Below are 26,006 nucleotides of genomic sequence, written 5' to 3'. Positions count from 1 at the left end.
ATATGATTTTTCTTTGGTTTTCCTTTTGTTGTTTTGGTTGTTTATTGACTCTTCACTCTTTTTCTATGATTTACTTCTTCTTTGTTTGTCTTGTACTTCTCCAGCACAGAAATCTATAGCCATTAATCAACAATAAGCTTTACATATTTCTCTCAGAAAGGCTTTGGAGTGTTTGACAATGTGTACGTCTGTGCTATAGAATCATCGCTTTAATGTGTGCCAGGTGTAAATGTATGACTTATTACATAATAAATGAAACGCACCTTCTAAATAAGGGGATAGAATTGAAACAATCCGTTAATAGAGGTGAAAATATAATCAGTGTTTTTTCAAGCTGCATATCAGTTGTTGTAAAATGTGCTTTATAAATAAATTTGACCTTGATCTGACAATGTTGGGACCATTATAACTTTCATCAAAGTAGACTAATGATATTCCAGCTTATCCTGGAATTTTTAGCTTACTGTACTTATATTTCCTTACAATTTGCCGTTTGATCACTGAGTACATTACCCGAATTTAAGAGGTACAACTCTTTAACGTATTACCTGACTTGCAAATGACACTTGTGTCTTCTCTCTTCTGGCATCCCCCTTGTTTTAGGGTGTTTAAACTGAGTCTGACTCAGTATGAGTACACCAAATATATAAAGTAATTTAGATGGTCACAATGTCAGCAGTTTTGGATGAGTGGGTTTGATGAGTCAGCTACATGACGGTGCTGAATTCCCGCAGCACACTAGTTCAACAAGTTATATGCCAAAGTCAAGGACAGCGTTTGAAGAATGTTGCATCTATCTTTTCTGACTGTCTTCATTTTCATCTCCACCTAAACAAGATATTGTAAAGCCTATCATGCTTCCACAGATCTTTATGTAACACAGTTCTGCCAACACTGTTGACCTCAGTATTATACACTCTGGATAAATAAAAAATAAATTGCATGTCTTTTTATAGGAAAAGGAAACATTAGTGTATTTGCCCATCAACCCTGTTGAATGTTTCCTATCCTCCAGAAATGTCGAGTCTTCCTATCGATGTCAGTACTTGGCGTCATTTGTTGCAGCAAATGCATTCAATGTCCGTCTGCATCAGTGGTGGCAAATGCCTCGTCACACCATAATGGTAAAGTTAGTTTCCAATTTATAAGTTTGCATAAACCAATGTCACCTTTATCACATTTTTTCCAGCATGGCTACTACACATACATATAAATAAAGGTTTCACAAATCACTAATTCTGTTTTTTTGCTGCTTCTAAAAGAAGATTTAACCCAAGTTGTAAGTGAATCAGAAGGTTCAGTATCAGTCCCTGTGCCCAGGTGCTTTGCAAAACAATAGTTCCTCATATATTCTTTATATGTCTCTTTTAAACAGTTATTTTTACATAAAACAAATGCACAAGTCACATGTTGCCTTCAAAAATATGTACCGGTATATTCTTTTCCACTCTGTTAGATTAGGAAATATAATATATATATATATATATATATATATATATATATATATTGATACAAAAGACCTTCTCTATTGTTTTATCATCACATCCTCAAGAATCCTGCATCTACAATGCTTATGAAAACTTGAAACTTGAGACTGAACTGAGAAAAACAGATTTTATGATTGAGGAATATCACCCAACACTGTTAATGTACAGATGTGTGAGCTGCTTTCACAAGACAGTTTTAATGTATTTTATTATATTTATTTTATTTAGTTTCCAGCCACAAGAAGTAATGTTTGTGGCCTTTCAAGAAGAATTATCATAAGAACCTGAGCTATTTGTTCCACCTCATCCAAGACCAGCTCCAAGATTAGCTTTCATCATCCCTGCAACAAATAAATAGTATACGGCTATTTTACACTCAAAGTTAAGGACTAAGGGTAAAGTAGAATTAGGGATTTATTTTTGATGATTAGGATAAAGGAAATGAAGAATACTTTGTCAACAGAGAATCCCTGTAGAGGTAGACAAACGAGCAAGTGTGTGTCTGTTTCCGTTCATGATGCTATTTACGTATCAGTCGGCTCTATCTCTGCTAGGATCATGAAGCAGCAGCATCATTACAGCGTCCGTCTGCTATTGATCTTCCAGGCAAAAGTCCACTGGGAGCTCAGATATTGTGAGGTGGACTTTCAGTTGTTTTAATGGGAGTTTTATCCATCAATGAGCACGTGAAACATGACGCTTGAAGCCCGATGACCGTTTCCATGGCTGGGTGGTTGCAGTCACCCTCTGAGGTACCAACAGCACATTTGAAGAGAAAAGCAAACTTAGATTATTTACAGCTCAGGTTTCCTTCCCTTAATTATATACTATAGACTGAGATTTTTTCAAAAGTTGCTACAATTTTCTGAGACTTTACCGCGGCAGGTCCTGGTCGTGGTCTTTGGGACCGACTGTCCTGCATATTTGAGATGTTTCCCAGCTCCAAAACACCTGGCTCAGATGAATGAGTCATTACCAGACTTGTGCAGGCCATCCCGATAAACTGATGCGGTGATCCGATCACCTGTATTGTATGTACAGTACAGACCAAAAGTTTGGACACACCTTGTCATTCAAACAAATGGGGAAGTGTGTCCAAACTTTTGGTCTGTAGTGTACTGAAGTAGTACACAAAACATATGAAACGCCTGTGAGACCATTTAGACAAAATAGCCTAAGGACACGGTACAAAAGCTCTCTTTTCAACCACGTCTTTACATTTCTGTTCACAGCCGTGGATTCTAGAGTTTGGAGTCGGCCACATTAGTCAACTGGACCCTCCATTTCAGTGGGATGGGCCTCCTTTGAGTTGTTTTGGTGCCCAGTTGTCCAGAAGAAGTAGGTAAAGTTAAAGAAACACAAACACACGTTCAAAGTCACTTGGCTTTTATTCACATTTCATACGTCTTGACATCTCAGCTGCACCGTCTGTCCATACATTCCACTACTTTCAGAAATAAAAGGTCCTTCTCTCCTCATGCTAAATGATAAAAACAGGAGACAAGACCACCACCATTGCAAATGATAATAATAATAATAATTAATCATAATAATAATAATGTAAATATAAAAAGCAGCATTGAAGAAACAAGTTGATTTCTGTCTCCCTTCATCACCAGCATCTTTGTACTAAATTTATGAATGAATTATGAATGATCCGTCACGGATCAGTTTAACAAACACAGAACTAAACTAGTTTGTGATAAATAAACGCCGCCGTCATTCTATCATCAAAAAAATCCAGACCCCATACTCACAATAAGAATAATTATTATAATAATGGAGGATAAAAGCATAAATTATTTTTTAAAAAGTGACTCAAGTCATCCGTAGGAAATAAAACATGATTGGTCTTCAGGGTGCATGTGTGCACATAGGCGTGGTCGTGCAGTGCTCATCAGTATCCTATCCTGACCCAACACTGCTGCTACAGTTGCAGAAATGTTCAGACATCCTGCTTGCTTCTCTCAGATCCGCTGAGCACTGGATCTGCTCAAGACTCGCTGGAGGGTACTAGTTTGTCATTTATGGTCATTAAGACGGTTGAGTGGAAAGCAGACGCACGCTGTCTGCCACCAGTGAGCTACAGCAGGGTGCTACAAACAACAGCAGGCGTCTCTCTGAGCCAACAGCACGAGTGGCCCGGCGGGTCGGCGGGACGGCGGCCCACAGGTCTAGGACACGGGTGCACACTGTAGAGCTTAATATGAAATACTTTGGTTGCAAGTTGACATCATCAAAGATGAGTTAGTGTCTTGTGAGGAATGGTCCCTGTTCTGTAAAACAATACTCCACAAAACACCAGCAGGCTCGTCCTGCCTGGTGATTAAATAAAGAAGCTTTGAGACGCCAGTCTCATCGTGGAAAAGTCCCGATGGCAAAACATTTCCACAGGACACAAGTGTGACTCCATGTACGAACTGCAGCAGGCTCGTCTTTTATGCCTCATTTTGTGCACAATATGTTCACAGATTGCTCAAATCATCTCACAACAATTTGGAAAATGTTATGTTACACAAAATGATACAGACGAAAACAGTTAAAAATGAGCAAATTAACAATTATCATTAGAACCTCTAGAATTCGTCACATTTCGTTCAACATTGCTGCACTTGTACCTTGTAGTTCACTGTCACTGCTGGGATGTTATAATCAGTGATAATGTGTAAACACTAACAGTGATCATTACTTCTCACCTGGAATTAAAAAAAAGGGGTTTTGCTTCATTCTGAGACTCACTACTCCATCAGGTACCAAATTCCATGCATGCATCACAGAGTACAGTCAATTAGGTATGAACATGGAAAAGAGCTGCTACTGAAACAGGCAGATCAATAGTGATGTTTGCCTGCACAAGGCCTGGCTCTCAGCGAGTGTTTACATAAAACCAGCAGATATATTACCTCACTACCATGTCTTGATGTGCTCTGTATGCAGCGTGAGCATGTGGACCGGCCCCGAGGCGTTCATACAAAAACAACATCAGTGCTAAAATCTCCTCGGTGGCATGAACTCTGCAGCCGGCCACCTGTGCCGGCGGAGACGACGAGCAGACGCCTGCAGCAATGATATGGTCCCTGACTGTGTGTCAGAAAGGCCTCCGTGGATGGGATTAGTGTGCTTACTCTGTGCTGTTCCTGCTCCTGCCAACAGGTGGCAGTAGTTGTTTACAGCTGTCGCAACCGCCAGTTAACCACACTGTGCCATCTGAGGATGAGCTTTCACCGTGGATGAGTGAGAAACTGGTGGGACACTGTCGTCGATAATTTCTTTCAAGTCCAAATTTAAAAGCAGTTTGAAATAAAATTTAAAAAAATGAAGCTGGTTCTATCCAATTGTTTTGTTTGAAAGCCTGAGCCCCTGTCAGTTCATCCACCATCATAGCATCTGTCCTTCCACAGATCCACGTGAGGCACGTTGCTCCCAGAGTGGGCATCCTTCAGTCAGTCACCCCCTCCGTCAGTCGTTAGATTCATCCGTTTATCATTGGTCTACAGACTCCCCGGTGACCTGGCGTGTGCCCTGTAGTTCCAGCTGGTCTCACTGGTGTCAGTCATTGGTACTGGAGGTAATTTTTGAGGGACTGAGGCAGAGGAAGGCTCTCGATCTCTTGAAGTCGGTCCCGGCCCAGCGCCAGGCGGGCTGCCCGTCGACACAGGTCCATCAGAGGCAACGGCTCGGCTGAGGAGAGAGAAGAGAGAAGCTCGGTGATTACAAGTCTTGAGCCAAACACTTTGATGTCCAAAGCACATCTGTGTTTGTTCCGGGTGAATAAATCAGCGAAAGGCCGGGGTCGAGGGAGTGACAATGAACACCTTTAAAGTCCCATGCCACAAATATCACCTGTGCTTGACGGCATGTGTGCAGCAGACACACACACGGACCCCGCTTACACAGAGACGGGCTTTATTTTCACTTTTCCCAACCTGCTCATCATGCTCTCGTACAAGCTTTTAGAGAATTATTCAAAATTAAGTACGCCTGAGTTTTTTTTATTTTTAAATTTTATTTGCATGCATGAAAACATCGACTTCAATTTCTCTACATTTTATCAATAAAACTATTGTTCACTCTACTTGCGTAATGATTTCATTTTTCCCTGGATATACCCCGAGGAAATGCGAACTGACACACTTTTGGAGTCAAGTGACTCTTTGAAGAATCCTGTTTGGTGTTATGTGGTTTGAACCGACAGAAAAACAAATAAAATCTCCATTCACATCCTGAAAGTTAGTAAAAACAACAACAACAAAAAAACAGAGACTTGTTGGCAATATCCTCCGAGATCAAATTGTCAACACTGAAAAAGTCTCATTTTAAAGTGTGAAGTGTTTTGGGAGGTGTATCGGTGCATCTCTCCCCGCTCGTCTTGTTGGGGAAACACGTACGTACGCTGGCATCACCTGTTGTAACACCGGACGTCCTCTACCACCTGTCCCTGCATCGCTCTGTCTGCATGTGTGCATCTGTGTGCGGGATCAAGGTTAAACCAACAGGATAAAAGACCAGCCAGCCTCCACACACACACGCACACACACAGCACAAATACCCTCTCTTCCTGGATGTGTGCCCTTGCAGTGTCCCCGTCACCGTCACCGCGTTAGCTTCCATTTCACCTCTGTTTGACTCTGTATCAGGCTGCTGTCCTGACAGATGTACTTACTGCTCCTGGAATATACAGTATCTGAATGCTGTTATGTGGTCGTGAGAGGAATCATCATCTGACACGATGAAACTTTTAGATCACTCAACGCAGAAATAAACATTTGACCATGACAATGACTTTGCAGCAGATCGTTCACATTTACATGCCTTTAGTGTATTATTCACAACTCCTGCAGCAGTTCTTTAATTTCATTTACTCTCCTGATCTTGCAGAACCCCTACTCTCCCTGGTCCAACCATTTCCCTGATACACCTCTTCCTCTCATCAAGGAACTTGATGACGGCAATCACTCGTCGTCTCCCGCTGCTACATCGTGAATCACTGAGACCTGTTTTTCCACTGCAGCAACTCTTTAACCCGAGTCAGGAGCAGGTTCCAGTGCTGCAGAAGAAAACCCTGCCCTGTTGAGAAAAACTCCAGCCAACAATAACGGATGTCTCCATCATTCCATGGATCGTTAACTACGTAATAAACAAACAGACTACATTTTTGAGAGACTGAAGGGTTAAATGTGGGAGCAGGTGGTCACTAGCGCAGGAGCAACTGTACTCTCACCATCATTTTATCTGCAGTCATCTGTCGGGGTAGCGGCATCACGGCTAACTGATGGAGGAAATTCATGTTTTGTTCTGAAGTCTCTAGCTGACAAATATTTAACAAAAATGTGTGCAAATATTTCCTAAATTGATTGTTTCCTTAACGTTAATTAAATAGCTGATGAGCAGCAGTGGTTCAGGTAAAAACTGGACTTTGGTGTATTCATGGTTTAAAAGCTTGTGAAGAGCAAACAAGGCTCCAAACATAGAGCCTGATGAGATAAACAGGGATGCTAAGCTGGCTTTAGTGTCTTGCTGACTGATGATCAGAAATAGAGACAAAAGTGTTTATTGACACCTGCTTTTGATTAGTTTCCCATCTGCTAGGAACATAATATAATCACGTACAACTCTTGAAGTTTTTTTTAAACAATCAATCAAACAAAACTCAAAATTTACTGAGAAAGCTGAGAAAAAACGCGTTAAAAACAGACATGACAGATCAACATTATCCACCAGAGCGGTGGATAAACATAACAAGGCTCAGCCCATTACCCTTCAGGACACAAAAAAAAAGAAAAAAAAAAAAGAAGGAAAAGCTTATTCATTGTGCTTATTTACAGCCCAAAACCACTGCGTGTTTGTATAAGACTCATTAAACCAAAGAGGACTGCAACTGAGAGCTTCCATGTGAGCTTGCTGTGGCTACAGTTTTTAAATCACAGCGTGCACTTTGTGGGCGCACTTATCAGAGGGAGCAATTTTAAACCAAATCCAATTAATGTCAGCCTGCTTGTGAGCTGCACGATGCAGATTTCTTTACGCCGAGAGAATTTCAGCAGCGTGGATGCTATCAGGAGGGAGACAGTCAGTCCATCCCTTCCTCTTTCTGCCCTTAGAGTAAATCACTGAAAACTTTAGCAAAAATAAGTCAATATTAACTCTTTATTATGAGTTCTTAACTTCCAAAACACACTCAATCAGCCTGCAATCTAAAGCCTAATGCACTGTATGTACACGTTCCCACCAGGTTTTACGATGTACAGAACAGCGAAGCCAGAGCTTCAGTAAGAGACATTACTCAAGCGTTTGTTCCTAATAAAAATATCTTATAAGTCGCGGTGAGCCTGTAGCTGTCTTGACGCTGAGCTAGAAAAAGGCTCCACATTAATCATTAGCTGCCTCCAGATGTTTATAGTGGCCCTTTATTGCATTATATTAGTAATGAGTCTGTCTTAATAACTTCTTTAAGAACACTCAGCACATCATATGATTTCGTTCTCGCTTAAAAAAAAAAAAAAATTAAAATCCTATAAGCATCTCCTCAAGTGAGAAAAGCTAATAAGGTAATCCGCTGTGGATCAGCAACACGAGGCCATTTGCATGTGCATCATTACACCGTCATTGCAGTAAGCTGAACTTCATAAAACAAGCAGAATGATCATCTCTAAATATCCCTGAATATATTACGGATATAACATGTCCTTCAGTTTGGAAATGCTGTTTCTACCTGTTTCAGTTTTGTTCAAGCTCTTCAAAGCATTAAGCATCATGATTTACATCCCAATGGGCTTGGATGGATTTTCCAGGTGAATTAATATCATCTGAAAAGACATTTTTAATTAACTTTTTTAATTTTTGTTTAAACAGCTCTTTGAAATGAAGTTTTCCCACATTCTGCTGTGACCGATCTATTTAAATAAAGATGGCACATTATGATAAGTTCTGTTAGAATCAGACTCCTGACACGTAAGCGTGATCACAGACGGTGAGGGACGTGATTAGACATTTTTCACGTGTGTGAATGAACGGCCCCGGTCGCTGGGAACAAGGAGGGATCGGGGGAATGTGACACGACGGCTGTAATGAGATTCAACTAGAAAGGGCAGAATTTATTCCCTGTGGGTGATAATGGGAGAGAGAGTGTAGACGTGGCAACTGCAGCATCAGTTTTATGATGAACGTAAAAAACTGACCCGAGGGGACGACTAGAAGCTGAATGAACCCTGACAGAGATACAGACATTTAGTGCAAAAGAGCCTTGATAAGAGAGAATAAATGCTTAAAGTTAAAATTCTTCAGTCATGTGAGAATGAGCCGACTCTCTTACAACATTGTGACTAAAAGAAGGTAAAGTAGTTGACGTTCTGAAATCTGTGAGCCTGAGAACAAAACAAAGGGATCATCAATTTCTTCTGTTCAATCATCAGCTCTGACGCTTTTAGGAAGAAGCATTGTGTTTTATTGTTTTTCAGAGGAATTTAATGTGACTCCACTAACACAGCTGATAAAGCAGACGGATGGCAATGCTGGGCTTTCAAAATATCTGTGTATTGTGTGGTTTGAATTGTAAAAATAAGAAGAAGTCAGTGATTGTTGTGGGGCGATGCCGGTTAGCCTCCGCGTCAAACCTGCCGCTCATGTTGGCTCTTAAGAGTCACACGACTATCTACACTTTCTCTTTAATGTCACCGTTGTTGTGATGACAAATGTTTCATCAGTAAAACCATCAGCAGCATGTATAATTAAAGCCGTGAGGTAATGAAACAGGATTCAGTTATAAGACCAGCACAGACTTGGCGATGAAGCCGACATAACTATATCCATTCCTCCTCCTCCTGAAGATCACTGGCTGCGCCTGTCACTCGTCTCTTTAGGCCTAATTTTATATCCAAACTGCTCACCGAGGTGCTGGTCGGTGAGTTCTGACTGATCCAGAACCGCACATGTCAAAATAATCATCAAAATAATTTAGAGAGGCTCAGACAGAGTCCCTGTCCTCCAGCCGTGCCTGTGAGCGTCGGCAGCGTCGGCTGATTGACCCTGCGGTGTGTGACTCCTCTGGTGTGGGTCCAGCTCTTTCAAAGCTCTTCCAAAAATACAGTTGGTTTGTGTTTGTCCTGCTGCTTTTAATCTGTGAAGTTTTCACCATTCACATCAAAAGGATGCAGAACCGACAGCCGAAGTTACTCCGTATCACAGCATGGAGAGGCTGAACAGTTTCAGCAATTACTGCCTCATAAAAATAACTGAACACTTCGGAGGAGGAGGTGGAAGACGCTTTGAGCACAAGCTGAAACTAAAATAACAACACACGTTTAAGTGCACGAACACATGGATACGATAATGCACAAGAATAAAGAACACTTTTTTTCCCTCCTTTTTTATATTTAACAGCTCTTACAAAATATGTCCCCAACTCAAGACGAAGAACAAAAACGTGAGACCAGGTGACCTGGTCTCACTTTAACAGAGCTGTGTGACATCTCAATCCTCATTAACCAGAGAGTGCAGACAGGAATTCTGAGGGAAATGTGATCCTTTTCCACCCCCACACCCCCAGTCTTCCTCTTGCTTTCACCACCGCTCCATCTCATCTGTAACAGTAAACCTTCCTCCTTCAGCGATGCAGACAAGAACCTCCTCTGCCTGCTTTCCTCTGCTGCTCCTCTCTCTCACTCTACATTTTCCCATCTTACTACTCCCTGTGGCGTTTTATATTATCTGCCACAGTAAAACAAACTATATATATACATATATAAAAATAACTGTCAGGTATAAGCTGCATCTTAAAATGCTCAATAAGAGACAGAAAAAAACTGGTCTGTGTTGATGAAAATGAATTTACAGTCATTACTCTGTTCGCTTTGAGAGTGCTTTCTAAGCCCATGAGGTTGAAAAATTAAGAGGAACATGTAATCCTTTAATCCTTTAATTAAAGAGAATACTTGATGAAAATGAAAAACATTAAAGCTGCAAGGTTTATGTATGACAAGAGTGGTGGAAATTCAGCTGTTGCACAATGCTAAATTGCTTTGAAGTTGTTTACACATACAAAGCAATTGATTTAATGTTAAAATAACCTGACCCCGTGATTTCTTTCACACCTACTGGCTTTTTCAATTCTGCCAATTAAGTCTGACCCGCTCCAGTGGGTTTTGCAAATAACAAACATGCAAAACAACAAACTTTGCAGAAGACACTGCACAAGCCTGTCCTGCACACATGTTGTTTCGGAGGAAAAATGGACATATAAATGGAAATCAACGTGTACAAACATGCAAATTTTACAAATCAAGAATGATCCCAAAGATCTGCATGCGATATCTATTTCTAATTTGGTGCGGGACAGGTTTAAAGGTGGAGTACGTGACATCTGTTGATATTCTAATGAAACAGCAACAGAACGTGTATCCAACCACCGTTTGTCTACATGAAAGTACTTTGGTAAAGCAAGGACTTAAAAATGTCTGACTTATATCTCCCTCAGCTTCAAATATACCCTTGGCATCAGAAGAACGACACAGCAGTCACTTCACATGCACAATGCTGTGAAAGTGTGTAAAATGATCATATCTAATCTAAAAAGAAAAAAGAAAACCTCAACCCCGCTGAGACGGGGATTCATCTGTCTTTTTGAGGGCAACGTCCTCCTTTTCAAGCTCACTACAAGCTGAACTCGTATGTCCTTCACGGCCGCAGAGGGAAGCTGGGTTATCCATAACTAATGGACCTCCGGTGGTGTCTTGTGTTTCCTCCACTGCTTCACCATGCAACACCACAGTTTTTAGCACAATTGCACTTTAATAAAATCCACTGTGCAGAACTAATGCAGTAATATAGCTACAGTCCATAAAGGAACTGTTAGAAAACACTTTTTTTCAGCTACAAACACAAAAAGGGATGCAGCCACAGGGTGGGAGGACTAATGGCAACAAATGAAGTACAGCCCACACAGATTTACCGAGACGTGTTTGTGAACGTTCTTTTTTTTATTTTTTTTCTCAAGTTCTCCCTGAACAAACTCCATCTTGAAATATTAGTCCAAAGCTGGTGGCTCAATTGGTTGTGCAGATCCTTTAGCATGACTCATATTTATCCGCCACCTCACTGTCACACGCCGAGATCGCTACTGTGGGCAGATCTGGAGCGCACAGAGACGAGCTGGTGGTAATACAAGCTGTGGTGGTGTTTCTTTTTAAAGCATGCTCTCTATTTACCTTCCTGAAATACTGTAAATTCAATGTTCACCATCTCCTCTGGGATGGGAGGCAGAGATACGAGAAAGAGGAGAGGGCAACATGTGAAAGAAAGGTGGAAAAATAAATGAAGGTAGCGGAGGAGGGCAACAGGGGTGAGGGTGAGGAGAGGAAAGCAAAGGAGGTGAGGCGGAGAAAGTTGTGTAAAGGTCACAAGATGAGAGGACTAAAGGGACTTAAAGGCAAAGGAGGGATGATAAGGAGGGAAGAGGAAATAGATGTCCTTGACGGTGGCAAACTGCAGCGGGCCTGAACTCAAAAGAGGATACCTTAAAGGAGCTCTGCTCGCATTATTTACTAAATATATAGTGAATTAATTCACGTTTTTCCTTCCATCCAATCTGTAAAATACACCGGGTACTACCCCATAATCACTTCCAACTAACGCTATGTAGCACTTTAACTTAGTTTTGACCAGAGAAGAATTTAGCAAATAAAGAGATAGATTTTTAAAAAGGTCAACCTAACAATCACCAGTTTTCCATGAATACAAGCCTAAATTAATATCTCATTCTCACAACTCAAACTCAAAACAAAAATCGTCTTTGGACTTCACTAGGTACCATCTTAACACTATTTTCCAATTTGCAAGACATTAAATTCACATATATTGACTTGTCAAGCTTCTACGCCAAGTGAAGTGAGATAAAGTCCCAGGGAAAGAGCAGGAATGTTAGTTTTGTTACACCACCTTTAACGGTTGATACAGCTTCTTTTGTCGATCTTCGGTTCGGGGCTTTTGCCCATGAAAGCACTCGACTAGTTACAGGAGAATGATAGAGTTTTAGTGAAATACAACGTTTACCTCACGTTTTCTCAGTCACCAGGTATTTGTCAGGGCAAAATATTTGTCACAGATTCACTAATTCTGATGCTTCACTTTATCCTGGACTTGATATCCTTTATCTTTATCTCAATATTTATCTTAATCTTAAACTTCATGTGCATTTTTCTTTTGCAATATGTATTTCATGTGCAATATTTGAGAGGCCGTGTGTCAAAGAATTTCTTCACTGGTAATGATGTTTCATGTTTACCTGGAAATGACAAAAACTTGGAAAATTGGAGTGGAGTGTTTTTCACCATGAGTGTGTGAGTTTTCTATGTTAAATGTTGATTTTATTATGTAAGTGACTATTGTATGAAAAGTGCTATATAAGTAAATTCTGATTTGATATATCCCTGTACTTTCTATGTAGCATAATATCCAATGGTACTGTATACTACTAAGTATTACTCCTACTGACAACCGTACTCGGCAGTTATCCGTCTGCTTCTCTTCTACTGAATCCCCTTTCATATATTTAAATTGAACGTATCAGACATCACAATGACTTAGAACAGACTGTGATGATAATATCTTAATAAGTACCGTAGACTCGTTATCCAATTTACAAAAGCAGCTCTTCTCATTAAAAATCTTGTTTGACAAAGTCTTTGTTTTAATTGTAGCTGAACTTAGAAGTAAAATGACTCCACAAGTGTTTGCTCGTACAAACCGCCTCACAACCAGGCTGCAGGCAAATGTACTCACTCACGGGGCTGTTGAGCTGGTGAGGCGGCACACGTCAATGGAGTTTTAAAGTATTTTCTTTAATGCCACTTGCTCTCTCCAGAGAAGAATAAAAAATGCAGAGAAAGTTGCTAAGTAAAAAAAAAAGGAGAAGTTGCAAGCGATTCTGCAGCTCCCTTTGTTCCTGACAAATGAAAGGAAAAGAAAGAGTTGGGGATGCCCCATGAGGGAGGAGAAAAGCTTCAGTCAGAGTATATAGACAATGTGAAAAGTAATGTCTGATTTTTATTCATTTATATTTTTAACCTATTTGAGCTCAGTTTAGGTCAGTGTGTTCATGTGCATGTGTGAGATAAAAAGGACAAAGAGAGGTAAAGCAGATGAAACAAAGATCGAAAAAGGAGAAAAGAAAAAAAAACAGTAAAGGAAGAGACAAATGCAGACCGGAAGGCACAGGGGGAGACTTTGTTGCTGCTGCTTCAGCTTCACAGATTACTTAAGAAAGACGATGGGACGCTGTCCTAGTTGCACACAAACACGTGCATTAGCATGAGCGTGAGCTGTCACCTGCACATGCAGCAGGTGGGTCAAAAACAGACCGTGGTAAAAAGCCGGTTGATCCTTCACCAGATTTAAGTGTCAGGTCAGGTTTCAGGTCTACTTACACACACTGAATTTCACTGAATAGTTTCATCACCAACTAATGTACTGGACACTTAATAAGCCGCTAAGCTGAACCATTTCAAGTATCATGCCAGTATTAATCCTGTAACTGATGCAAACGTCGGACAATGCTGTTAAAACAGGCGGTGACGCGTCTAGAGCTGCGTGAGGTCTCATCAGGGAAACAAAAACAAAGCAAATGAGTGTATTCACACACACACAGGATGGACAGTGTGAGTGCAGGCACATGCACTGCGTCGCAGTAAACTTTAATCTGTTGGCTGAATGAATTCAGATTAAGGTTACCGACAGATCAAACATGTGAGTCCTGATACAGAAGTCAGAGGGGAGGGATAGAGACAGATATGGACCACACGGTCCGTAGCATCGTTCATCCCTTAATGACCCCAGTAATCCTTTTAGAATATTTCTCATTCAACTCACAAATAACACGACGTGCATGCGAGGCGCTGGCTTGCAACCGGGAGCTACGTGCACGGGGACAGCTAATGAGCTGGATATCAAGCCGCCAACTCATCAACTGAGGTGCAACAGCCTGGAAAGTCACAGAGAAAAGAAGAAAAAAAGCAGCAAATAATGGCGGTGAATACCAGTAAATTCACAGAAACAAATTACGCAGACGAGCCTTAAGATATGCTCAACTGTTATAATGACTCTTCAAAGGTGTTGGCGCCAGTGAGAAAGCAGCATGAGGCTCCTGTAGACGAGCGAGGAAATGAACAATTGTGATTGCACTCATCCCTTCATTTGTTTTCCATTTTTATGTTTCACTACTCTAAAACACAAATTTGTGACATGTAAAGCTTGCTATTATTACGGTAGCTACATAAAGTCTTAAGGTTTTGCACATTTTCCATTCTACATAAAACCTCTACATGAGGCACTGAATTCAAACACTCCTGCAGCTTTTCCTGCAAGATCCCAATGTTCCAGAAAGTTTTTAAGCTCTACCTGCTGCCACGCAACAAATGCACCAGTCATCCCTCCGGTTCCTGTGTAATCTATGGATCTGCTGTCACGGAGCCATGCCCAGTAAGTAATACCCATTAGATAATGCCACAATGACAAACAACACTGACAAAAACCAAAAAGTGACTAAAAGCAATCATAAAAACCCTGGTCCAGATTCAGTTAAGCCGGACTGCCATTAATGTTGAATGATCTTATTGATACATGCCTTTTGAGAAAGAAACAAGAAAAACATAGCTGTCACAATGAATCAGCTATAACCCCGGAGTAGAAATGTAAAAGTACTTTGTAATACGAATTCACAATAAGAAGCTTAGATATAAATATAATTATCTTTTCCTAAGAAATCTTACAAATTCTAAGAATTCATCATCCACATTTTAAAATACTGCCAGTTAAAAATCAGAGCAAATCATGTAAGGCAAGAAAAAAATATCTGATGAGCATGAAGTTTGGAGGAAATCTCAGCATAAAGACAGATGATTCATGAGCGGGTAACAATACAGCTGCTCGTGGGTGGGTGTGAGTCACTTCTTTTACTCATTATTCTTCTGCCTTTCACGACTTGGATAATTGATGAATCTGTAAGCAGCATGTCAAACACTGGAAGTCATGTTCACAAATCAAGTCTTAAAGCGTTCGGGTCTTCCGACTAAAAGCTCTCTTGCCTTAACTCTTTCAACTAGTGTCATAGCAACTAAAAAAAAAAAATCCTCTGATCAAAGCATGAAAGTTCGCTCCATACGAAAATTGTGTTTTTTTTTTATGTCCTTCTCTCTTATGAACCAATTTGAACCAGGTGCTCTGGCAAATTCAAATCCAAAGTGTGCGAAGAACCACTTTAACTTCCCAGATACTGTACACAGAGCAACTACACAACTACTGCATCATTACATCTCTTCCAGTGTTGTTTGAACCTCAATTTAGTGCAAAAGAGGGCAGATTACAGGGTTGATCTGGTTTTCCCCTCAGACTAATGTGCATTTGTAAAGGTTGCTATAAACAATTGAATTTGTATGTGTTCTTTTCTGTGTTGACCAGTATTCACGAAAGCTAGAAACAAGATTTATCCCCACTGTGATACTGAAGAAGACTTTTTAAATTCAGTTTAAAATGGCCAGTCCGTAGCGCTTCAATGTTCACAAACTCTGACTTCTGATTTTAAAACTTTTAAAACTTGTTCTTTAACTGCAGCTTCCATTCCACGGCAGTGCCGAAGCAGTTTCTTTTTGTTTTTCATTAATGCTGGTGTTCATTTTTTGCAGATTTGGACACACAGCAGACAGGCGTATCTCCATCCTGCACTGCCTCATGGAAAGGCATCACTATTTATACCAATGTAGCCGTCACTGCAGGGCAAAGATGACTCAAGCAGGAGGTAAAGGAAGGAGGAAGGGAGCAGGGAAGGATTCAGCAGAAGAAGACAGATGACAAGGCAGCGCGAAAGACAAGTACAGGAGTTGAGGGAGACAGACAGAAGAAGGACGAAGGGTAAGAGCAGGATACAGCTGCTGTGTGATGAGGTGGACTTGTTGAAAGATGACGAGGATGGGGGGGGGGGGCACTACCACTTTCTAGACCTGCCTGGTTTAGAGCTGGAGGCAGAGAGCAACATGGGAAATGCACAGAGAAACAAAACACAGCAGAATGAAAACAGTCAGAAGTGAAGCCAGCAGAGAAGCAGAGGCTGAAGACAGAAGAGCATGAACGAAGCCTGAGGAAGCAGCCGGAGAACAAGGAGGAATGTGTTGTGAGTAAGATAAAGAGGGGAAGACAAAACAAGAAAAGGAGGGCTTTCGAGCTGGAACTCGGGAGACTGAGGAGAGAGGAGGACCGGTGGGATAAAAGCTCTAACAGAAAGGTTAGAGAGGGATCAAGAGAGTATTGGCAGGGGAGCAGGGGAAGGAGCAATGTTTAAAAAAAAAAAAAAAAAAAAAGAAAGGTGCATGAAAAAGTGTTACGAAGCGTAATAAGAAATTTTAATTTAAATTTTAATGTCAATTTACGTTAAGCGATGGGATACTACATTATAAACCCATTCTAGCTAAGTGAAAATCTCAGGTTCTGAGAAAATCTAAAAGATTAAAGGAACACGTCCCCAGTCAGACGTAAAGACTCGCGGCGCTTACGTGTCCGTACCGTAGATGTCTTGAAGCACCACAACAGAATCATCTGAAGAAGTGGTCATAATCTGTTAAACTGTAATATGTATACTTTGAATTACATTTTGCACATCAGCTGGTAAAGTTCAGTGATTCAACCACACAGTTTCTGGGCTACTTCAGTTACGCATCATATTTAGCACCTTTTTAGTCACCAGTGTTACAATACAGCAGTGACATCAAGAGGTTCATGTAACTTTGAAAAAAAACATTTAAAGAGACAGACAATAAAAAAAGACAGACATTCCTTGTGTGCACAGCAGGGACTATTTTCTGTAATCACTGACCTCAACGTCTGTATTTCTGTTCTGCATATTTTCCAAACAGTAAGAACACTTATAAATCTTGAAATTTTGCAACTTTCTTAAAAACCCAACTCTCTTTCTTTGGGAAGGCAGACACATAAAAAAGTTGAATTAACTGTGACAAAGAAGATTTATGGTTTAACGCTGAGGTCATTACAATTATATAATATTTTGGGATTTTCAAATTGCAAATATGCACTGCATCTCAGTTGGCTTCAGGGAGTGTCTCTCTCTCTCTCTCTCTCTCTCTTCCTCTGGCACAAACCGTTAATCCTCGTCTCTAGCTCACAGTCATGATGCCACACAAGGTCAGACGTGTGGTAAACGCTCTCAGACTGCAACGTCACGCAAAACCAGACATTCCCAATCCAAATGCACATAATCAAATAAAAATCTCTCCATTCCTCATGCTGGAATTTCTGCAGTTTATTGACGCTGTGCGGTAATTTTACAAATGCTTGAGCGGTTCAGACTTGAAGGTCACCGTGTGGTTGCTACGCAACTGACTTAAACATTTGATTACTGTATGATATAAACGCTACTTGTTTGTAGGCTTACGTTTGTAGATGGACTCTTTTGTGGAGCTAACAGTTACTAGCATTTAACGGGTGACTGTACATGTCTGCGTGCACATCCCTGCATTTACCCTCAAAAGATTTGAACTGAAATATCTGACATGACTGAATTAAGTGGAATTAGATTAAATTCAAATTCTGTCATTTTTATTGGGCTTCATTGCTGAAGATGAATTCTGGGAACAGAGCCAGAGAATACTGCAGGCCCTCATTGTAAATATTATAAGTAACAAATGTATTTATGAATGTTTTCATGTATTAAACAATAGATACAGTTGTCACAGTCGTTTATGTGAGGACCAGTGTTCAAAGTCAAAGTTTTATTTAATAACAAAGATTACGACCGCTGGAATCTTCTTCTGCAAAGCACAAGGGAAATGCGGGTAATGGAAGAACATAAAGTGGAAAGCATTACCGAGAGAAATAACAGCGTTTCCCTTCAAACAGCAAGTCAATAATAGTGTGCTCTCTAAAAACTTTTTAACGTGACGCTAAAAACAACTTTGGCTCTAAAGCAACCCCTCCCCCCCACCCCACCCCCGACATTAAAACAGCTGCTTTGGGGGAGTCATCACTGCTGTTGCCATGACACAGCTGACACGGCATCTGATGTGCAGGATTCAAGCTAAAAGCTGAAATATTTTTAACTTTCAGCTCTGAGTATAAAACGCATTGTTTTCTCACTGCAGAAACATGACACATGTCAGTACCAGTTACCCTTTAAAACAGCTCCGCGGGGTGACTGGGCTCTGAACACAGCCCGATAACGCCCCAGCTCTGTGTGATGGTGTTTTATTTCTCTTTAGGTTTAACATTCCACCACAGATCTCTGTTAAAAAAAAATAAATCAACAATCAATGAAAAACTCCTATTTGATTTATTTCCGTTCACTATTTAAGATCATCATAATTAAGATGAAGCTGTAATTTCAGAGTCAATCCTGGAAAACTACTCAACCTCTGGTTATCTCATAGTCAGATGTCCCCGTTTTCAACGTATACACAACTCCCGGATCATCAAGTGTTGCCTATAAACCATTCTAATCCTAAATACATGAATAAAATAACTGAATACTGCAGTTACTAGTACTGCAGACTGACCAGGAATTGAGCTCCATATAAATGTTTTTATTTGAGTGAAAAGTATCTCAGAGGTGTCATTGATCTGATCCAAATCATTTAAACATGACATTAGCTCTGGCCTGAGAATATTTCCCTCTGACTGGTTCCTCCCCTGCTACTCATTAGCTGGCTTATGTGCTGCGACAGGAAAAGACACGGTCGCGCTTTCTGTCTATAACGTCAGTTTATATTGAACAAGCCAAGAACCATAAATCCTTTACAGCTAAAAGCGTAACGGACCTGCCTTTGATCACCACCGCAACCAGTGAGCTGCTGACAACCGTGGCCTTCTTGTTGCTTGAGTTGATCTTTTCCTCATGCATTTTTGGATTTTTAAAGATTTTTGTGGCTATACGGGCCGTTACTACCGGGCCTTCATTAACAGTGGTTTGACATAAATTTAATTTAGCAAACATTGCTACAGGCACGGATTGACTGTTGGAGCCTTTAAACTAATGAAAATAGACACTATAAATTGGAGCTTGGATAACATGATGCAGGAAACTAGTTATTCCAGTGACCAAGTGATCCATATCTCCGTCCAATCAGCAAACTTCATCCTTGTGCAGAAACATCTGCACTGGTCGGCAGGTCATTTCCCCTACCTGCATACGAGACCTTGCGCTCTACACAAAAGTATGACAGTCACTATGTGCTGATATATGAAACCCATCAGAACAACACGATGTTGGAACATAAATTTAGTGACTTGTCCTCCTAAACTCACTTACCTTCAGATAGCTTCAGGCTCAAAAACAAATCACCCGCACCTCAACTTAAAACCACTGAGGTGCAGCTTCATACTGTCCACAATGATTCAGTAGAAGGTGACACCTGCTGCTGTTTTTGCTCCAGAGCACACTGTAATGGATTACCTCACTACACCCAAGACATCCATCAAACACAGTCGATTAAATAATAAATGTTGATGACATTTTTGTTACAATCTATCCTTGTGCAAAGGTCAGTAACCAAGAAAACCAAACACAAAAACAGAAGCTCAAAGTTAAGTCTGAGTCATTTACTGAGTTTATAAGTTCACGCAGCAGTATTTATGGATATAAAGGCCTACGTTGTTGGGAGTTTGCACGATTTTTTTCTCTTCATTGTGTTAAGTTCCATTACTTTGATGTCATGCTCTGGTTGACCATCAGCAAAGCTTCAATACTGGATTCAGCTGCGTTTGTACTGGGGACCCGTCTCCATGCTCGTGCACATCGCGGTACATCCTTTTCATCTCTTTGCGTTATGCTGGAAAAATAAACATTATCAATACGTTAAATGTCCTTCATCCTTAACTGCAACTCTCCTTTTTCACCTGTTTTTCTTCCCTAAGGCTTTTAGTAGGTATTGTAACAAAACATAGTGCAGACAGTGAGGTGGCATGGCCTTTTCAATGCTTGTAGTAAACAACAGTCACCGTGGTGACTACGGTCTGTTAAACAACCAATATGCAGTCCTAAAAAACAATCCCATCAGCACTGCGAGGTTGAAACAGACTGTGGCAGTGATTGCTCACTAAAGAGTCCAGATGAGGGTTAGGAACAAAAGAACCATGCAAATTAGATACAGAGACAATAACAAAGTTATGGATATCTCAAGTGACAGATGAAACACAGAATGTGCATTAGAGAGCAGCATAGAGGACAACAGAGAAAGAAAAACGCAAAGTAAAGAGACGGCAGCTGTAATGACAAACCTCAGAGAGCACTTCCTGCAACAAGGCCAGAGCATTTCACAGCTTTGACGCGAGTAATCCCAATCAATTGGTAATTTTGGTGTAATGTCATTTACAAGAAGGGAAAAAAGACAAATAGCACTGTTCACGTTACCTACTTCCATCCCAGCTTCGCTCTAATGACGGAAGAACCACGTAAACACAGAAAAAGGAAACAGTACACTGTAAATACAGACAAAAGATAGATTTTTCCGGAGATCATGACACCAGAAAAAGATCCTACAGTGACTGGTGCCAGATAGTAAAATAATATTCTCAAAGAAATGATTTATAGTTCTCTTATTGCTTGCAGGCTTGTTCTTTTTCTGTGTGTGAGGACGAGAACCTCCCGGATCATATATAACCCTTTATAGAAACACAGCGAATCAAACATCTGGGATGACATGAACACCCCAAACAGGAGAAACTGCAATAATAAACCGAACAAAATTCAATTCACAGCTAAAAGAAGCGGTGTAAATATTAGTCACGTGGAAAAGAAACTAAACCTTAATAATTGAAAAAATATTATGGTTATATGTGTGTAATAAAAAAAAAAAATCATCATCTGGTCTTTTCCAGGTCTTAAAACGAGGTAAAAACGATCTTAGACGAACAAAACACAACATATTGCTCACTATGTGTTCAACAGTAACTAATTGAAAGCTGGGGAGGTGGAAAACTCAGCCAGGTTAACAGCTCACACAACCACCTTTAGCAGCAATCACTTGATGTAATTGTTTTCTGCACAACATTATTCGCCACCCACATCTCTGTGGATGAACTGTGGCTCACTGTTCTTCACAATATTTCTGCAGTCAATGTCTGCAGGCATTATTTCATGCGAGTCTCTTTCAGGTCCCGCCGCAGACTTGAGTGTGCTTGAGGTCTGGACTCAGAGAGATGGCCACTCGTCTGACTCAGCAATACTTTATTCCACAGAGGACTTGGTGGTCAACTCAGAGAACGTAAAGCACCGAGGCTCTGTGGCGGTAAAACAAGCCCGTATTTCTACTTCTCCACCACCCTATTTGACAGTTGTAAAGCGTTGTTTCTGCCGATATTCTGTGTTTGGGTTTCATCAAACATGGTTCCTTCTGGTCAAATTACATTGTTGCATTTTTCTAGATGCAATTTCTAATTTTTCCTTTTAGAGACGAAAATCCTTTCCACTGGCAACCCTTTCAAGTAGTGGAGTTACTTTAATTTGTTTGTTTATTTTCACTTTACTTTCATGAACTTTAACATTCAACACGCTAACTGAGCTCTATCGTGCTCGACTTGTAGCTTGTGTTTTCTTGCCATTTCTCTGACCTTTGAATGTTTTCCTCCGGTGAAGAGGCTTGCTCACTGCAAAATGATGGACCACAAATTTTCAGAAAAAGACCTCATGATCCTACCTACATGGATGGACGGAAAAAATTGCTAAACCACTGATAGGAAAAGAAAGTATTTAAAAAAAGAGTAATGTATGTTTTTACACAACCAGAAACAGCAGTAAAGCTGCTCAGTGGCAGCTTAAGTGTCAATGTGTAAAACCACATGACTATAAATAGGAACAGTCATTTTTTGTCAACTTTTATGATAAATATAATGAAAGCGGGTTTTTCTAGGACGTAAAACAAAAACGATGTGCATTACATTTCACTGCTTTGTTAAGGAACCAAAGTCAAACTGATATCTGTGGTTCAAAGTGCTGTACTGAGGCACAAACTCTGTCTTCATTACCTTTAACTGATCTCCTGGCCTGTAGTGCAATAACACTGTTCATTCACCTAACTGAAAACACATTTAATTAAGCACTGCCACGAAAATAAGGCCGGTAAGAAAAATGAAAATAGAAAAACGATGGGGAGTTGAATGAATTGAGTTAGTTTCACTAAACAAGGGGAAATGCCAGCGAGAGACCTGTGAACAGAACAGCACCAGCAGAGATCACAAAGACATCCGGCCTGTGAGCAAATTGTCAGGAGGCCAAATTAAAGCGTTGATTGGAGGCTGAACTCACCATTTCTGATTATCTTTCTCTCATTCATAACAAGGCCAGAGAATGATTGGATACCCCTGGAGTGTGTGTGTGTGTGTGTGTGTGTGTGTGTGTGTGTGTGTGTGTGTGTGTGTGTGTGTGTGTGTGTGTGTGTGTGTGTGTGTGTGTGTGTGTGTGTGTGTGTGTGGCTGAAAGATAAAGAAAAATAGAAACCAACAGAAAAACACTCTTGTAAGTCAGTTGTGTATGTATATATATATATATATATATATATATATATATATATATATATATATATATATATATATATATATATATTTGAATAAATGAACTGCTCCCCAGCGGCAGGACGCGCCTTTTCTTTTTGTCTGTGTGAAAAAGATGATCTTTTTCCTTGTTCTGTCGCACAAAACCGTCATCAAAGAGGGGCACTTGCGTCTGGGAAAAGCAGAGCGCTCATGTATAGTCTTATCTGCGGCAGCATTAAACTTGGGATTTATGGTTTAGCACAAAGCAAGTGCTGAGCTTTCAGAACTGATTCCGGCTCCTAAGCTTCTCTTGCCGGCATAAATTACTCTGGATCTCTCGTGTCTGGCGATGGACTGCACTCCTGAGTGGAAAGCAGAAAGGATCAACCACAACCTGTTTTTTGCTATTATTAGTAGGAGATTTCCAGACATTACCTGTAATTGATTCTACTTTGCACAAAACCAGTGCAAATAATGGGGTTAAACACTCATATTGGCTGCATGTTAGGTTTGGTGATTATGCCTTAAGAACCTTAAGTGTTCAATATTTCATACTTTTCGTGTCTTCTTTCCACCACTGTGAGCAACCCATCCTTTCCTTACCTTGTATCTGAACCATTTCCTCTCTTTCCCTCACCTTTTCACTACTTTCTATCCTCCACTTATTATCGAAGCTAAGTGGGAATTATTACTCAAGCTTTAAAAAAAATAAAAGTGATGCAACATTTCTTATTTTCCTTGCAGGCAATTTTCTGAAGTTCTCATTTTTAATTCAAGACTACTAAAATTAGGAGACGTTTTTTTTCACTACCGACAGCTGGTAAGTAAGCTATGACGTCTGGCCTGATCTGCTTGTGAAGCAACACACTGGCAGGAAGCAAACAAGACATTTTGTGTTGCACATGGGGTCTGTAGAGAGCTATAGCAGGTTTGCGCAGATGTTTAGATGCACATGCAACAGAGACAGTCCATCTAACTGCTTTTGCAGAATTGCATACAATGCACCTGCTGTGGCAGAGCGCAATAACAGTATTACATGGCGTACATGTATCCGTTACTACAGTTAAAAATACAAAAAAAACCTTCTGGTTTCTGCAGGAAAATGTTCCCCCAGATTACCAAACTTTAACACTGATTAATAGAAACTGATCATGAGATTTCAATGAAGCTGGTGTACAGTGAAAATGCCTAATAAACAGAATAAAATGTATGGACCACACAAACTGAAATATGTTATTTATAACCACTAGATGTATGAAGAAAACATACTGTAACTCTCTAATAATGTGTGCCAAGCACAGATAAAGCTGGTTCCCTACTCCAACGTGGACCTTTATGGATCTATGAGTCTTAACCCCTGTTTTTTCAATGAAAGAGGCTGAGTGGCTCATTATGGAAGAGGAGAACTTTCATCTTAATACCACTGTTAAGATCCCTTCTGAACGGAGGATACTGTCTGGGCAGCAAGGTTGCAATGGTTACGAACACATCTGCATATTAATATTGTTTACAAAGCCGCTGGTTTCCTGACCAGGTTGGTATATCAGGGTATATCAAGAATATTTCATCCTGTGTTCATTTAATCATATCTTTTCATTTGCTACACACCATATGTCCTTAACTAGAAGGAAAAAAAAGGGCCAGGCCCACTTACATCGCTTATTGGTGAGAGCAGGTGCACTTCACTACGCTCAACTCAGCATGAAGTGATCACAAGTCTGTTAATGTGAATGAGTAAGGAAGCTGAACATCTGGTTCTATAAAACTAACCCCGCAGCTCCTCTTGTTCCATTGTATGTCATAGACTACGGCTCTAAAAGGTGGCCCTGTGGCTGAGTTGGTTAGTCATGGTCCATAGAAAACTAATTATGGGTTAAAATTCATGCAAAGCATCCATGCTGGCGGCCCGTCCCTGCTGTACTGTAGTAGTGGTGTAGTAGATGAGAGTTTGTGTTTACTTGTGTTATCCTTGTCTAATATTTAAATTTGTTTGATGATCTGAGACAATAGTTTATGAAGTACAATAATCGCTACTTGCTAATCCCTGCTAATCTTTGACAAAGTACATTGTTGTTTATTACAGATTTGTCATTATTATATATGGAAGCTTTAATAACTGCTGGCTGAAAAGGTCAGAGCTCACAATTAAACATGACACTACTGACAATACTGATATTAGTGGATACTTTTCTTAAAACTTCCAAAAAATAGACCAGCTATGATCATGTTTCCAGCATCAAGTAACTTACTCTTCGCAAATATTAGATACTGGGGTTCCCCACTTACATTAATACTGAGAAAAAAAGCCACCCTGGTATATTTACACAAAGCTGAGAGCAGCACTTCAATTCTCACAAGGTGGCCAAGTCAATGAGTTAGTTAAAAGAAAATAAACATTGCTTTTATTTTTCCTTCTTCAAGTTCTGTCTCACTTCTCTTCCTTTTACCAGTTTTCCCCTTTGTTTTTCTTCGCTTCAACATGGTCTAATACCATCAGGTTTCTTGCCTGTCGATGACCACATCTGTGAGCCATTTGAAGACGTCAGCCTAATGCCTCTCAAAGTCCTAGAATAACAACAGCATTAAAAAAAAACATACAAATACACTGTTTTCTCAAAGGTAGAGTACGTATGCTATGATTTCTTTTTTCAGAGGGGGTTGGTGCACTTGCTTCACCTCCACAAATGTCAGGGCGACACTCTTCGAGCACTGCCAGCACCTTGTGCATAAGTGCACCTTTCACCTTGTCTGCGTTGCTGATTTATGGGCTGTAGGACACGTTCCTTGAAAGGAACCGCTTTCTCCAAAGACGTGTGTGAAAACTGCCACGTTCTTCAGTGCTCCATTCACCAACTCCAGGACCTCAATGTGCTGCCACGTCAGAGTTAAATGCGGACTGCATATGTCACCCAAAACCCTAAAAATGGCAGGGCCTTGCTTAAGAACAGGCTCAATTGTTTTCTGCGTCGTACCCCATCTGGTTGACCCATTCTGTGA

The 26,006-nt window shown here is 40.4% G+C and overlaps 1 protein-coding gene across 2 annotated transcripts in view; it reads right to left on the bottom strand.

Annotated features, from left to right (window-relative positions):
• Positions 1-2,872: 2,872 nt before the first annotated feature.
• Positions 2,873-26,006, bottom strand: part of LOC133452589 (SPRY domain-containing SOCS box protein 4-like) — a 72,631-nt gene continuing 49,497 nt past the window's right edge. For both annotated transcript variants that reach the window (XM_061732002.1, XM_061732003.1), the window contains exon 3: positions 2,873-5,168. In XM_061732002.1, coding sequence (XP_061587986.1) covers positions 5,041-5,168 — 128 coding nt within the window. In that variant the 3' untranslated portion in view covers positions 2,873-5,040. The remainder of the gene's footprint in view (positions 5,169-26,006) is intronic.

The sequence above is a fragment of the Cololabis saira genome, chromosome 10 (genome assembly GCF_033807715.1).
Source record: "Cololabis saira isolate AMF1-May2022 chromosome 10, fColSai1.1, whole genome shotgun sequence".
Taxonomy (NCBI): domain Eukaryota; kingdom Metazoa; phylum Chordata; class Actinopteri; order Beloniformes; family Belonidae; genus Cololabis; species Cololabis saira.
Note: the sequence above shows the minus strand (reverse complement) of the source record. Positions and strands in the feature narration are given on the sequence as shown.